The 16,298-nt window shown below is 37.4% G+C and overlaps 1 protein-coding gene across 1 annotated transcript in view; it reads left to right on the top strand.

The window, feature by feature from the left end:
• CCDC38 (coiled-coil domain containing 38) overlaps nt 1-16,232 on the top strand; it is a 52,675-nt gene extending 36,443 nt beyond the window's left edge. The window contains exons 14-16 of the mRNA XM_014850713.3: nt 10,713-10,918; nt 13,564-13,657; nt 15,974-16,232. Of these exons, the coding sequence (XP_014706199.1) occupies nt 10,713-10,918; nt 13,564-13,657; nt 15,974-16,087 (414 nt within the window). The 3' untranslated portion in view covers nt 16,088-16,232. The remainder of the gene's footprint in view (nt 1-10,712; nt 10,919-13,563; nt 13,658-15,973) is intronic.
• Nucleotides 16,233-16,298: the final 66 nt, after the last annotated feature.

The following is a 16,298-nucleotide window of genomic DNA, read 5'->3' as shown; positions in this document are numbered from 1 at the left end:
AATCATTCTTTGCCTATGGTAATTTTATTTTGGCTCATAATAATAATAATTTGCATTCCCTGTGTACTAAGCATTGGAATGGGGGAATTAAAGCAAACCACAAGTCCTGGGTTGATGATAGAGGCAGAAAATCAGCTTGGAATTATCTTGTCAGTATATAATAGTCAATTTACATAGTAGATAGAAAGCATTAAATTGGCCTTGGGATTCTCCTAGAATACTGCTCTAATTATTAGAAAGTATGATGTTTAGATTCCCCCCATCAATACGCTTCTTTTAGTCAGAGTGTATACATACCAAGTAGTTCAATGCTGGTGATCATTTTGGTAATAATTTGAAGAGCAAATAATACAGAGGAAACTGAATCAACACTGAATGGAATATCTGCCGAGACTGAGCTTGTACTAGATTTTGGTCTCGTTGGGCCTGCACAGATAGATCCAGCATCAAATCACCTGTGACACACACTAGTGTACTTATTTATTTATACGTTTGTCTCTCTCAGCTGGATGCAAACCCCTCAAGGGCAGGGACTGTCCTACCCTTCCTAATTAGCTAAGTTTACTGTCCCTATAAAGTAAGTGCTCAATAAATGTTTGTTGAATGAATGTTCAGTTAGAAAGGTTAGTTTCTAGACCCACAACAAACTCCAGCTAACATCGGTTTCCTTATAAAAATCTCAAATGAAATAAAAATTCAAAGCTCATATGTGAGATTAATAATCACATTTATGATTATGAACTTGATTTTCAAACAGAGGTAGATTTGGGAGAACTCTATCAGATGATTGTCCTCCCCTACCAGGGTTACAAAAAGCCCAACTATGTATGGCTCCTTCACACAGACATTTCCTAGGGTGGGAGAGCACCCTAAGTCAGGAGGGGATGGGGTCATGCACTGCTAGAGGAAGCAGTGCGATGAGAGTCATCTTTCAGCTCTTCAGTGCTGATGTTTTTTACTTTTTTGTGGTAAAATATACATAAAATTCACCATTTAACCATTTTAAGTGTACGATTCAGTGGCATTAAGTATATTTGCAATATTGTGTAATCATCATCACTATTTATAGTTTTTCATCATCCCAAATAGAAACTCTGTCCACTAAACAATAATTTTCCATTCCCCTATCTTCCCAACTTCTGATAACCTCTATTCTACTTTCCGTCTCTAAATAAAAAGAGACTTACCTATTTTGGGTACCTCACATAAACGGAATCATATAATAGTCCTTTTGTGTCTGGCTTATTTCACTTAGCATGTTTTCACCCATGTTATAGCACATATCAGAATTTAACTTCTTTTATGGCTCAATAATATTCTATGTACTTATATACCGTATTTTATCTATCTATTCATCTGTTTATGGACACTTGGGTTGTTTTCACCCTTCAGTTCTGTTTTAAATCTCAAACTAATTGACATGAAAAATGTCAGATAAATATCGTTGATATCCACCCCCCATCCCAAGCACTTTTCATCCAAATTTAGGGTGGCTATGAAAAAAAGTGGTGTTTTTCAATACTCTTAAACTTAGAGGCAATCAGATCCCTAAGCAGAGAAGGTAACAACTGATCTGAAAATTAGTTTTTAAAAGACTATGAAATTTTGGTCACAAAATTCATATGCTGCACACTCTGGGAAAATGGGGCTAATAATTTGTAGCATCTCTCAGAGATGTGAAATGCTGGGGTGGAGGAGAGGCAGAGAAGTAAAACTGGCAGAGGAAAAGTATTCTTTACTTAGAATTTTCCTGCTTCTCCACTCTCATTCTTTCAGATCTCAAAATGTGTAAAATATAATCCCTTTTGAGTAAATATAGATGCACCTTATTTTGATATTCATAAATTATCATACTTTGGAGCTATCTATAAAATAAGCATTTTATTCTTTCAAAACTTCCACACTTTTAACTGTACTTAATCCCCTAAAAACATTTATCACTGATTCAATATTATACTTGAATAGTGCAAATCTAACACCTATCTCAAGGAATTTCCTCAAGTGAACATGCACCCATGTACCACCCTCCAGATCAGGGAATAGACCATTATCAGCACCCCAGAAGCTTCCTCCATGCTCCCTTCCAGTCACTACCACCCCTCAAAGGTGGCCACTATCCTGGTTCAAGGTGGGCAGAGCGAAATGGCAGGGTGAGCTGACCCGGGACTCTCTCCCCTCCAAACTACAACAAAGGATTGGAAAAAAACTGAATTTCAGCTAATAAACCTAATGCCAGACCGTAAGAGACCTACAGCACCAAAAAGATGGAGGACAGAGTCACTGCAGCAGGCCTCGGAGGAGCTGGAACGGGGTAGGAGAGAACTTTGCTCCCTCCCCTAGAGAATGGGATCACTGCCACAGGTGTGGGAAGGAGCAGGGGAGGGGCTGCATGACTGGGGGATCCTCGAGGACTCCCGCTGCCGGTACAGTGGAAACCCGCTGACGGGGGAAAGCTTCTGTGTGCGGGGACCCCATAAAGCCAGGGCCCCAGGAGTCCAGAGAACAGAGCTGATCCGAATCCAGATCAGCTCACGAGAGAAACCGTCCCTCCCCACCCCGGCAAACCGCGCTGGGTGCCGCCATCTTCCCCGAAGGCGGAGAGCTCAGAACGCGTAGCTCTCGACCTCCTTCTAGTGGCAACAGGCTGTAACTGCAACCGAATTCTACCATCATGTGAAAAAACTGCTCCTCTACCATCCAGCAATTTATAAAAGCTCCAGACCAGAAGGAAAACAATAAAAACACAGAATTAAGTCCTGAGGACTTGGAAATAAGTAAACTAAGTGAAAATGAGTTCAGAGTAGCTATCATCAAAAAACTCAATGAGGTAGAGAGAAAGATAGAGAAACAAGCCAACAGGTTCTGGAGTTACTTCACAGAAGAGATTGAAATTATAAAGAAGAATCAAACAGAATTACTAGAGATGAAAAACACAATGGACCAGATAAAACAGAATACGGATTCCCTGAATGCCCGTGTAGACACCATAGAGGAGAAAATTAGCATAATCGAAGACAGACAGGCTGAATGGCTCCAGACAGAGGAAGAAAGAGAACTAAGAATTTTAAAAAATGAGGAAAACCTCCAAGAGATAGCGGATTCAATGAGGAGAAAGAATTTAAGGATCATAGGAATTTCCGAGAACGTGGAAAAGGAAAATGGAGCAGAAAGTGTGCTTAATGAAATTATAGAAGAGAACTTCCCAAATCTAGGGATTGAGGGAGAAATGTGTGTAGAGGAAGTTTTCAGATCTCCTAGATTTGTCAATGTAAAAAGACCTACTGCAAGGCATACAGTAGTAAAAATGGCAAAAATGAAAGACAAAGAAAGAATACTCAGGGCAGCAAGACAGAAGAAAATAACCTACAAAGGAACTCCTATCAGACTTTCAGCGGATTTCTCTACAGAAACCTTACAAGCTAGGAGAGAATGGAGTGACATATTCAAAACTTTAAACAATAAAAATCTTCAGCCAAGAATACTCTATCCAGCAAGAATATCCTTCAGATATGAGGGAGAAATTAAACCTTTCCAGACAAACAAAAGTTAAGGGATTTTGTAAGCAAAAGTCCTCCACTACAAGAAATCCTCAAGAAGGCTCTCATACCTGAAAAAAGAAAGAACGGAGAAAGGGGTCACAAACCACAGAGTAGGGAGACAGATAGATAGAACCAGAATAGGATAGCAAATATTCAACTATAGCATTAGGATAAAGGTAAGGAAACTGCCAAAGCAAAGATGATCTTATCACTCTAACTACAAACTCATAACACGAGTTGGAATAAGAAATGAAAATAATAATTTAGGAGGGGAAGAGCCAAGGGACTAAATCAGTCTAGGCCAAGTAAGTAAGAGACCACCAGAGAATAGACTATATTATACATGAGATTCTAAATACAAACTGCAGGGTAGCCACTAAACTAAAAAACAGAACAGAGCCACAAAACAAAAATAAAGAAAAATCTAAGAAACCCAGCATAAGAAATTGCAGTGTTAAATGGGAAGGCTAAAGCACACAGGAAGAGAAACGCAGGAAAACCAGATAACAAGCAACAGATTGACAGCATTAAGTCCACATGCATCAATAATCACTCTCAGTGTAAACGGATTGAACTCTCCAATAAAAAGACACAGAGTGGCAAAATGGATTAAAGAACAAGATCCAACAATTTGTTGCCTCCAGGAAACACACCTCAGCCCCAAGGACAAACACAGGCTCAGAGTGAAGGGGTGGAGGACAATACTTCAAGCTAATAGCAAGCAAAAAAAAAAGCAGGTGTCACAATTCTTATATCAGACAAAACGGATTTCAAAATAAGGCAGGTAAAGAGAAACACAGAGGGACAATATAGAATGATCAAAGGTATACTTCATCAAGAAGAAATAATGCTTATAAATATCTATGCACCCAACATAGAAGCACCAAGGTTCATAAAGCAACTATTAACAGACCTAAAAGAAGATGTTAAAAACAACACAATAATAGCAGGGGACCTCAAAACCCCACTCACATCAATGGACAGATCATCCAGACAGAAAGTCAACAAGGAAATAGTGGAGCTAAACGAAAAACTAAAACAATTGGACTTAATAGACATATATAGAACACTTCATCCTAAAACAGCAGAATACACATTCTTCTCAAGTGCACATGGAACATTCTCAAGGACAGACCATATGTTGGGAAACAAGCCAAGCCTCTACAAATTTAAAAAAATTGAAATAATAACAAGCATCTTCTCCGATCATAATGATATAAGGCTAGAAATTAATTACAAGAAAAAAGCTGAGAAAGGCACAAAGATGTGGAGACTAAACAATATGCTACTGAACAGGCAATGGATCACTGAAGAAATTAAGAAATCAAAAAAGACCTGGAAACAAATGAAAATCATAACATGCCATACCAACTCATATGGGATACAGCAAAAGCTGTATTAAGAGGAAAATTCATCGCAATACAGGCACATCTTAACAAACAAGAAAAATCCCAAATAAGCAATCTTAAACTACACCTAACTAAACTAGAGAAAGAACAAATAAAGCTCAAAGTCAGCAGAAGGAGAGAAATAATAAAAATCAGAGCAGAAATAAATACTATTGAAATGAAAAAGGCAGTAGAAAGGATCAATGAAACAAAGAGCTGGTTCTTTGAGAAGATAAATAAAATTGAAAAACCCTTAGCCAGACTTAAAAGAAAAAAAGGGAGAAAGCTCAAATAAACAAAATCAGAAATGAAAGAGGAGAAATAACAACAGACTCTGCAGAAATACAATGGATTATAAGAGAATACTACGAAAAACTATATGCCAACAAAATGGACAACCTAGAGGAAATGGATAAATTCTTGGACTCCTACAATCTCCCAAAGCTCACTCAAGAAGAAGCAGACAATTTGAACAGACCAATCACAAGGAAAGAGATTGAAACAGCAATCAAAAACATCCCAAAGAATAAAACCCCAGGACCAGATGGCTTTCCTGGGGAATTCTACCAAACTTTCAGAGAGGATTTAATACCTATCCTTTTCAAGCTATTCCAAAAAACTAAGGAGGATGGAACACTTCCTAACACATTCTATGAGGCCAACATCACACTGATACCAAAACCAGACAAGGACACCACGAAAAAAGAGAACTACAGGCCAATATCACTGATGAACATAGATGCAAAAATTCTAAACAAAATTTTGGCAACCAGAATTCATCAAAAGGATCATACATCTTGATCAGGTGGGATTCATACCAGGGATACAGGGATGGTTCAACATCTGCAAATCAATCAACGTGATACACCACATCAACAAACTGAGGAATAAAAACCACATGATCATCTCAATAGATGCAGAGAAGGCATTTGACAAGATCCAACAGCCATTTATGATAAAAACTCTGAACAAAATGGGCACAGAAGGGAACTACCTCAACATAATAAAGGCTATATATGACAAACCCACAGCCAACATCATACTCAATGGGCAAAAACTGAGCGCCAACCCCCTGAAAACAGGAACGAGACAAGGATGTCCTCTATCACCACTCTTATTTAACATAGTACTGGAGGTCCTGGCCAGCGCAATCAGGCAAGAAAAAGGAATAAAAGGAATCCAAATAGGGAGGGAAGAAGTGAAACTCTCGCTGTTTGCAGATGACATGATCTTATATATAGAAAACTCCAAAGAATCCATTGGAAAACTCTTAGAAGTAATCAACAACTACAGCAAAGTTGTATGGTATAAAATCAATTTGTGTAAATCAGTAGCATTTCTATATTCTAATAACGAACTAACAGAAAAAGAACTCAAGAACACAATACCATTCACAATTGCAACAAAAAGAATAAAATACCTTGGGGTAAATTTAACTAAGGAAGTGAAGGACCTATATAATGAAAATTACGAGGACTTTCTGAGAGAATTGGACAATGACATGAGATGGAAAGACATTCCATGTACATGGATTGGAAGAATAAACATAGTTAAAATGTCCATACTCCCCAAAGCAATCTACAGATTCAACGCTATCCCAATCAGAATCCCAATGACATTCTTTACAGAATTAGAACAAAGAATCCTAAAATTCATATGGGGCAACAAAAGACCCTGAATTTCTAAAGCAATCCTGAGAAAAAAAGAACAAAACAGGAGGCATCACAATCCCTGACTTCAAAACATACTACAAAGCTACAGTAATCAAAACAGCATGGGACTGGTACAAAAACAGGTGCACAGATCAATGGAACAGAATTGAAAGCCCAGAAATAAAACCATACATCTATGGACAGCTTATCTTCGACAAAGGAGCTGAGGGCCTACAATGGAGAAAAGAAAGTCTTTTCAACAAATGGTGCTGGGAAAACTGGAAAGCCATATTTAAAAGAATGAAAATTGACCATTCTTTTTCACCATTCACCAAAATAAACTCAAAATGGATCAAAGACCTCAAGGTGAGACCTGAAACCATAAGTCTTCTAGAAGAAAACGTAGGCAGTACACTCTTTGACATCAGTATTAAAAGGATCTTTTCGGACACCATGTCTTCTCAGAGAAGGGAAACAATAGAAAGAATAAACAAATGGGACTTCATCAGACTAAAGAGCTTCTTCAAGACAAATGAAAACAGGATTGAAACAAAAACACAACCCACTAACTGGGAAAAAATATTTGCAAGTCATATATCTGAGAAAGGCTTAATATCCATAATATATAAAGAACTCTCACAACTCAACAACAAAAAATCAAACCACCTGATCAAAAAATGGGCTGGAGACATAAACAGACATTTCTCCAAAGAAGATACATGGATGGCCAATAGGCACATGAAAAGATGCTCATCATCGCTGATAATCAGGGAAATGCAAATCAAAACTACACCAAGATATCACCTTACACCCATTAGAATGACAAAAATATCTAAAACTAACAGTAACAAATGTTGGAGAGGTTGTGGAGAAAAAGGAACCCTCATATACTGCTGGTGGGAATGCAAACTGGTGCAGCCACTTCGGAAAACAGTATGGAGATTCCTCCAAAAATTAAAAATAGAACTACCATATGATCCAGCCATTCCACTACTGGGTATCTATCCAAAGAGCTTCAAGTCAGCAATTCCAAAAGTCCTATGCACCCCAATGTTCACGGCAGCATTATTTACAATAGCCAAGACATGGAAGCAACCTAAGTGCCCATCAACAGATGAATGGATAAAGATGTGCTATATATATACAATGGAATACCACTCAGCTGTAAAACATAAGAAAATCTTTCCATTTGCAATAACATGGATGGACCCTGAGGGAATTATGTTAAGTGAAATAAGCCAGTTAGAGAAGGATAATCTCTGTATGACTCCACTCATAATGAGGAATTTAAAAATGTGGACAAAGAGAATAGATTAGTGGCTACTAGGGGAAAGGTGGAGTGGGGGGTGGGCACAAATGGTGAAATGGTGCACCTACAACACGAATGACAAACATTAGTGTACAACTGAAATTTCACAAGATTGTAACCTATCATTAACTCATTAAAAAAAAAAAAAAGGTGACCACTATCCTGATCTCTCTCACCATCAATTAGCTTTCGTGTTTTTGAACTTTACATAAGTGGAATCATGTATGTCTGGCTTATCTGGCTTCTTTCTCTCAACATTATGTTTGTTAGACTCATCCATGTTGTTTGGTGTGGCAGCTGTTTGTTCACTTTCATTGAACATGAAATGGAATATTATTCCATGTTCAATTTGCAGAATGTATTCATCTCTGGCTTTACCGTTCTTTCAAATAGGCAGCTGATCCAGTTCATCGGGGAGAGTTGTTTATAGTCAGCACACAGCAGAATGTGACATGGATTAGAATTACAGAATCCTTGAGTTGGAAAGGACTTTAAATGACATCTAGACATCCCTTCCCTCCCCCATCCAGTTTTGATACAATTATTCCTCCTAAACTTTGCTCTGGTCAGATCATTTCCAATCCACTGTTTGAGGGCATCCGAAGTTCTTATCCAAGCCTTCAGTCTTCCACAATGTGAAGCAGCAGGAGCTCCTCCCATCCCTTGCAGCCTTGTAGCCCCTTCTCTGAGCTCTGCGCTGGGCCTGCCACCTAGTGGCAGTTCCAGGGATTGGACTCACACTTGGCTTCTCTGTCATCAGTAGGCTTGTGCCTTGCGCCACCTTTTTCCTGGCCCTTCTGCTCTCTTGGGCCAGGCCCTCAATCTCTTTTTCATACATGAGTATTTTCTTTACCTTCATTCCCCAATCCTATTTCTTATGCCGTTCTTACCTTGTTACATTAAGAAAATCTCTTTCCTTGTCTTTTCCTTTCCTGTTTCACAGCAGGAACGTAAAAAGAAAAAACGCTATCTTGAAAAAAAGAAAAATACATCTGAAAGGCCATTGCCCAACCACCTGTAAAACTAATAGTTCCAGAGGTCTCCTCCAGAAATTTCCATCAACTACTAACCATTCTCATATTAAAGTTGCTTTTTCTCAGAACCAGTATTTAATATATTTTTTAAAATATGACTCACATTGCAGCAACATTGCTTTTTCATATTCAATGTACATTTCAGACCCTTAATGGATTACTTTTACTTTTTTTCCTTTTATATTTTTCTGCATTTCTAAAGTTTTCTAAAAGGAATGTATTGTTAACATAAATAGGAAATACAATAAGTGTTATTTAGAAAGAGAAAAAAGCTTATAGCAAAAGAACTTTTGCTTTTTTACTTTTTCCTTTTATATTATTTGTACTCCAAGTTTTCTAAAAGGAATATGTTTTAATATAAATAAGAAATACAGTAAGTGTTACTTTAGAGAGGAAAAGGGGGGGCTTTATGGTAAACAGGATCATCAGAAAGGCAGTTAAATTAGGAGGTGGGAAAGACAAGCTGTTGGAACTATTGGTAACAGATCTTGACTTGTAATTAAGTGTTGGTGGCTCTGTAAGGAATCTGATTCCAGCAAGGGTTTCCCATGGCTCCTAGAGCCACATCTGTCTTGAATGTTATTTGTCTTTGGCTTTATGGTGATTCTCATCTTCTTGAGCAGAAGCAGGCATGGGGGCAGCATACTACCCGGAGACCGACTTACTTGGCCCAGCAGTTTATTGAGATCCTCTTAACTGCGAATGCCAGGTACAAAGAGGAGACAGAGAATGAGAATATTCTTAAGGTACCAAAACACGTTACCTACAAGCTCGAGCATCTCTACCAACAGTTAAGACGGAGCAGTGGCCAGGTACAGGGATGAGAAGGTTTGGCCTCAGACTCTGCTTAGACTAGAATACTGCAATGGCTTCCCAGTAGAGAGTGGAAGCCCCTCAAAAGGCTTTTGTAGGCTGGCCCGGAATCCATTTGCTTGAAACTTCTTTTCCTCTGAGAGAATACACTCAGTCATTTATTCAGCAAACATTTATTAAGTCCATAGTTATGTACAAGATGCTGCTCTAGATATTAAGTGGTAAACAAAAGAAATAGCTCCTGGGACAGACTGGTGGTTATCAGAGGGGAAGGGGCTGGGGGAGGGCAAGAGATGAAGGACATATGTGTACAGTGATGGATGGCAACTAGACTTGGTGGTGAACACGCTGTAGTCTATACAGAAGTTGAAATATAGTGATAGACACCTGAAATTTATGTTATAAACCAACGTTACCTCAAAAAAAAGAAAAAAGAAAAACACCAGAAAGAAAAGAAATAGCTCCCGCCTTCCAGATGCTTACAGTCTAGAAGGGGACATAAGGCATGTATGCAAATAACTCATGAAGGATGATTATAATTTTAGCGAGTAGAGTAATAAGTGCAAAAAAGGGAGCTCACATGTTATGCTGCAAGGAAATGTACTGGAGTGGCAAAAAAGGATTTAAAGTGTTTATGTTGCCTCTACTTCACTGTGCAGGGAATCAGATACAAAAAAAAATTCAAGCTAAAAGATATTTTTACTATAATTACTTTTCATACCTAGACTGGAATATTTTAAAAGAACATAATCCAAGGTGTTACTACAGTAATAATTTGACTATAAATGATATATCACTGCTGCATTTTCTCACTATGCTACATTGTATTAAAGTTATTTGTAAAAAGTAAACATTTAGTAGCATTTAAAGGCCTTTTCATCATAATACAGTAAAATGGAATTTTACATTTATTGAATGAATAAGCAAAAAGTGATGAAATGTTATGTTTTCTGCTCTCCTTTTCTTCTCAATCTCAGGAAAAACTGATAGAATCTCTCAGTAAAAAAATTAATCAAGTATACAAAGTCTGCATTGGAGATGGGGAGGTTGGCAGCCTCAACCCAGTTCAAAAACTGGTAAAAGTAGAGTCTCGCCTGGTGGAACTGAGTGATCTCATTGAATCCATTCCCAAAGAAAATGTGGAGGCAATTGAGAGGATAAAACAGAAAGAACGGCGGCAAAAGTACAATTAATGTCTTATAAGTATAGTGAATGACAATGAGATGAGTAGCTGTTTTTGCTTGGATTCCACATTGAGCAAGTCTCTATTATATGGCAAGGATCAACATAACAGTGATACAGTGGAACCAAACCCAGTCCTGCCCTCCTCTAGAGCTATTTAGTGTGGGAGACACATTCATCAAATATTTTTATAAAATAAATGTCATTACCAATGGTAATAAGCACTGTGAAGGAAAGGAACCAGGTGAACAGAGTTCAACAGGGGCAAATGACCTAGTTTGGAATGGGTGAGGGGTCTTCTTAGCCTGGAAAAGCCACTTTTCAGGGTGAATATTCACTACTTATATGAAAATTTTTGAAAGCTGTCACGTGGAAGGAGAACTGCACTTGTGAAAGGCCCAAGGCATAGAATTAGGAGGTCTTCTTTGGAAAACTACAGGGAGACTCAATTTACAAAGAAATAGTTTGAAAGTTAGACCCATGCAATGAGGGGTTTCCTCACTGTGTAACTGCCAACACATACATACAAGCATTTATACATTAACTCATTTTTCTAGACTCATCAGTATTATCGCCTGTGGAACACCCCACCCTTCACCCACACGTCCCCACATCCTTGCCTAGCTTGGGGCCTTTCAGAAAAATGCAGATTTACAAACTTCCATACTGAGCTAAATAAGGATTTCATGTCCATACAGTCACACGTTGCTTAATGACAGGTATATGTTCTGAGAAATGTATCATTAGGCGATTTCATCATACAGTGTACTTACACAAACCTAGATGGTATAGCCTACTATACACCTAGGCTATATAGTACCAATCTTATGGGACCACGGTTATATATACAGTTTGTCTTTGACCCAAATGTTGTTATGCAGTGCACGACTGTACTACTTTTGAGGCAATGATTGTTATAAATATAATATGATTCCCAGTATAATGTGGCATATAGAGAATGCTTATAGGTGGGACAACGTTTATGTTATAGCAAAAGAACACGGTGAGAGGCAGACTAGTACTATGGCCACGAGCAGGGACATGAGAGTCGACCTGTCTGGGTTCAATCCAGGTTCCACCATTTACAACTTTTGTGATCTCAGGCAGGCTGCATAACCTCTTTTAAGTCTGTCTCTTTATTTGTAAAATGGCAGTAATAATGGTACTTATTATCTCATAGGGTTGTTGTGAGAATTAAATGATCTATATAAGAGCACTAAAGTGCTTGGCACATAGTAAGAACTCAAATATTAGCCATTAACATTAGATATTTTGTTATTGCTTACTACATTACTGGTATATGGGGGATACTGTTTCCCCCATATAAAAAGGAAGTCCAGAATATATTAAGGTCATCTGCTGAGACTTTATTGAATATAAAGCAAATTTAAAAAAATTATAAATGAAAGATTACTCTTTTCATAAGATGACCTATGACTGATTACACTAACAGCACTTGCATCTTTTTTACAGTAGGAAATATTATCTTCAAAGTATAATTACGACTTTTCAGTAGTGATATACAAATCTAATTCCAATGATTTATCATTCTTATCAAAAAGAATTTTAGTGATTTTTCCCATGGTTTGGAGGTAGCTAACATAATATCTAATTTTGCATAAAAAATGGTTAGTAAATGTTACTTATATACGTCCGTAAAATAGCTAACACACATTGACTGCCTATTCTGCACCAGGCATTGGACTACACAGTTTGCACAGGTCATCTCATTCATCTTCGCAACAACCCTAAAGAGAACAAGACAAATAGCATTCCTTGGTCTTAATTTCAAGATACTATTGAAAAAGATTAACTAGAAAGAATACTTTTATGATAATTCACTGCAGTTACACAGTGAGGAAACCCCTCATCGCATGGGTCTAACTTTCAAACTATTTCTTTGTAAATTGAGTCTCCCTGTAGTTTTCCAAAGACCTCCTAATTCTATGCCTTGGGCCTTTCACAAGTGCAGTTCTCCTTCCACGTGACAGCTTTCAAAAATTTTCATATAAGTAGTGAATATTCACCCTGAAAAGTGGCTTTTCCAGGCTAAGAAGACCCCTCACCCATTCCAAACTGGTCCCATAAGATTGGTACTATATAGCCTAGGTGTATAGTAGGCTATACCATCTAGGTTTGTGTAAGTACACTGTATGATGAAATCGCCTAATGATACATTTCTCAGAACATATACCTGTCATTATATGACATGATCACTATACACTTGTGATCTGTGTACTTTTCTGCACATAAGTTATATTCCAATAAAAAGGTTTAAATGCAGGGCGGGTAGCTGGAAGTTAATTCAATTGGCCATTGTAAAAATTAACTGTAAAGTGCTGAAATGTAAATAGAGTGATGAGAAGGCTTTGCCGAGGTGCTTATTTTTGACCAAGATCTAGGTAGATTTTACATCTTCCAAAATAGTGATATGCAATGTCTTCCCATTTCAACACAAACAGGATTTGTTGTTGAGAGTTTACCTGAATGTCAGAAGCCATAGTTATGGGTGAAGATGAAGTATCATTTTCATTTAACCTTAAAGGCGAGCTTATAGAATTTACAAAGTTCATTACCAAATAGTAATGATGTCTTTTTTTACTTTCTGCAATTTATAGTTAGAAGAATATTTTTCCCTCTTGACAGATTGCGTGAAGAGAAAATTAAGGAAAAACAAAAACACCAGGAGGAAAGGCTAAAAGCTGCTCTGGAAAGAGCAGTAGCACAACCAAAGAAAAAGGTTTGTGTTTTGTTATTAATAGGTCCAGCTATGTCAATGTGTGAGTGCTTCTGTGGTGTAAATCTGTCTAATTTATCCAGGGTGAACTTTAGTAAAATAATCTTTCTGGCTCACAGCTTCAGTTGGTCTCTCTCTGGTTCCTTGCTACTTTTAGAATAAATGAAATTACTGGGTCTACAGTTCTCCATTTGACCCACTTTTTAGTAAAAGAAACCTCTTCCCTCTCCACTTTTCCTTTAGCTCCAGGTTCATAAAACCAGAGAATTTTTTAAAAGTAATTTTTGGATAGGTAATACAAGAATATGGTTCAAAGTTCAAAAGATACAAAACAGTATTCAGTGAAAACTAAGTCATCCTTAGTTCCCCTCCCTAGAGGCAACCACAGCTACGTTTCATCTGCATCCTTCTGGAAATATTCTATGTATTTATGTATATATTCTTTTTTTTTTTACAACTGGTAATTATGAACCTTGCTTCTTTCACTCAACAATGCAGATAGTGATCCCAGAGAATTACATATAACTGAAAGGGTCTTCTAATCCTCACACTGTAAAAATAATGAGATTAACAGTTGAAGTTAAAATGATTTACCCAGAGTCACTTCAGATTTAGCAGCAGAATCAGGACCAGAAGCCAAGATTCTTTATATTCCAAGATTACCTGTCCAATAATTAGTTTGGGGTTGGGCAGTCACTGCGTGCATGCGGCCTCTGACTCCCCACTGAACTTGGAGGGCCTTTTGTTTCAATATGTCACTCTCCCTCCTCTGGGTTAGGGTCTGAAATATATTCCAGGAAGACAATTTCACGGTTATCTACAAAGCTAATGTGGACATTAATTCTTACCACAGTAATAGCTGACCTGTAGTGAATGCTTATTGTATGCTTCACAACCAGCCTTTTGAGGAAAGTACTTGAAAAAAGTTCTGAAGGATGGTAACTATTAATATGTTCTATGTCAAAAAAATGATTACCTTATTTTATTTAAGTAAGCATTTCATCTTTGAAAGGGTCTGTACTTATCTAGTCCAACTCTTCCTATAATGACCTGACTTGTTCTCTCCTCCCAAGGCAGAATTAACCATTCATCGCCCTTCCACATGTACATACTACTATTCACTAATCCCACCAAACTGAAATGATTTTTTAAAAATTTATCCATCTTCCCTTTTAGACCATGAGTTTTATGACCTTTATTTCCACAATGCCTGGCACATAGTGGATACTCAATAAATGCTTACTGAATTAACAGCCTAAAAATGAAAATGAAAACTAAAACTGGAAGAAAATTGAAAAAAAAAAAAACAGTGATCTGCTTAAGTCCACAATGTATGAAGACCTCTGATAGAAGTTCTTACCAGTTAGGACACTTCATCACTGGCAATATTCCTAGACAGCGGTAATAACAAAGGTTACAAAGGAGATTACTGACAGTGAAAAAAAATAAAATTCTGACATTAGAAAAGGAATTCAGGGATTCCAGCCCCCTAAGGACATTTCTGATGGGGAGGAGTACTACTGTCATTTAGTTCCCTGAGGCCAGGAATGTCAAACATTCTGCAGTGCAGGGGACAGCCTCACTTAGAGACAGTGCTCTTTTTGAGACACAATGGCAATGTCCCATCAAATCTCATGTCCAATAGAATAGTTTTCTCATCCATTTAATTTACAAAAATTCAGATATAAGAGCAAAACAAACAAACAAAAATAATAAAGGGAAAAAAAAGACTGAGAAAGAAAAATGAATAGTATGGTATATGTGAGTATATGCTCCAGAGAGAATGGACAGGTGTGAATCTAGGGGTTTCCATAAGCCTCTCTTGGTGGGAACATCTCCAAGAGCCAACAGGATTACTAGTGTTTAAGACAGTACATGGTTTTCTCAAGTTTATGTTTATACAGGAGCTTTAAATGCCAGTCAACTGATGTTCAGCAGAAGACAGCACTATTTTCTAACCAATGGAGGAGAAACTAGCTATGGCACTTGCTGAGAAATGAAATGTTGGTCTCAAACGTGATGTTTTTCTAGGCTGATCACATCTGAAACGTGCTATTTGATGACTTTACCTAAATCTCCCCACTTGCCCATAAAACCTAACTGCTCTGTCTTCTGCATACTATGGTGCTCCATTTATTACTTAACTTTCCTTGGCCTGTTGGACATCCACTAGGTTATTAGTCTCTTTGTAACTGTGATTACTTACTATTTTAAGCCATATTATTCCTTGGAAAATCAAGTTAATATTAGTATTTTACTTAAACTTCAATAGAAAATGTTTATGCTGAAGAATATTAAGTATTTTTTCCTTTGTTTCAGCTTGGGAGACGACTTGTCTATCGCTCAAAACCTCCATCTGGTAATAAACAAGAACTATTTTTAGTCAAGGATACGAGAACAAAATCACTAGAGGAAGAATATTTTTTCACTTGAATAGGAGCAGTAAGACATTTATTATCAGCATGTTTTAGGCATATTTTGTAGATTTGGTTTTCAGTAATGGCAATATTCTGCCCCATATGCTGGCCTATCCAATTTGAGGAAAACAGGCCCTTATTCTAAAGGTTATAGGATTGGGAATGGGAGTTATTTCCTTTGTTGAAGTCTTTTATTATCATATCCTAAGTATTATTCTATATAGCTA

Source organism: Equus asinus, chromosome 4 (assembly GCF_041296235.1).
Source record: "Equus asinus isolate D_3611 breed Donkey chromosome 4, EquAss-T2T_v2, whole genome shotgun sequence".
NCBI classification, from domain to species: Eukaryota; Metazoa; Chordata; class Mammalia; order Perissodactyla; family Equidae; genus Equus; species Equus asinus.
Note: the sequence above shows the minus strand (reverse complement) of the source record. Positions and strands in the feature narration are given on the sequence as shown.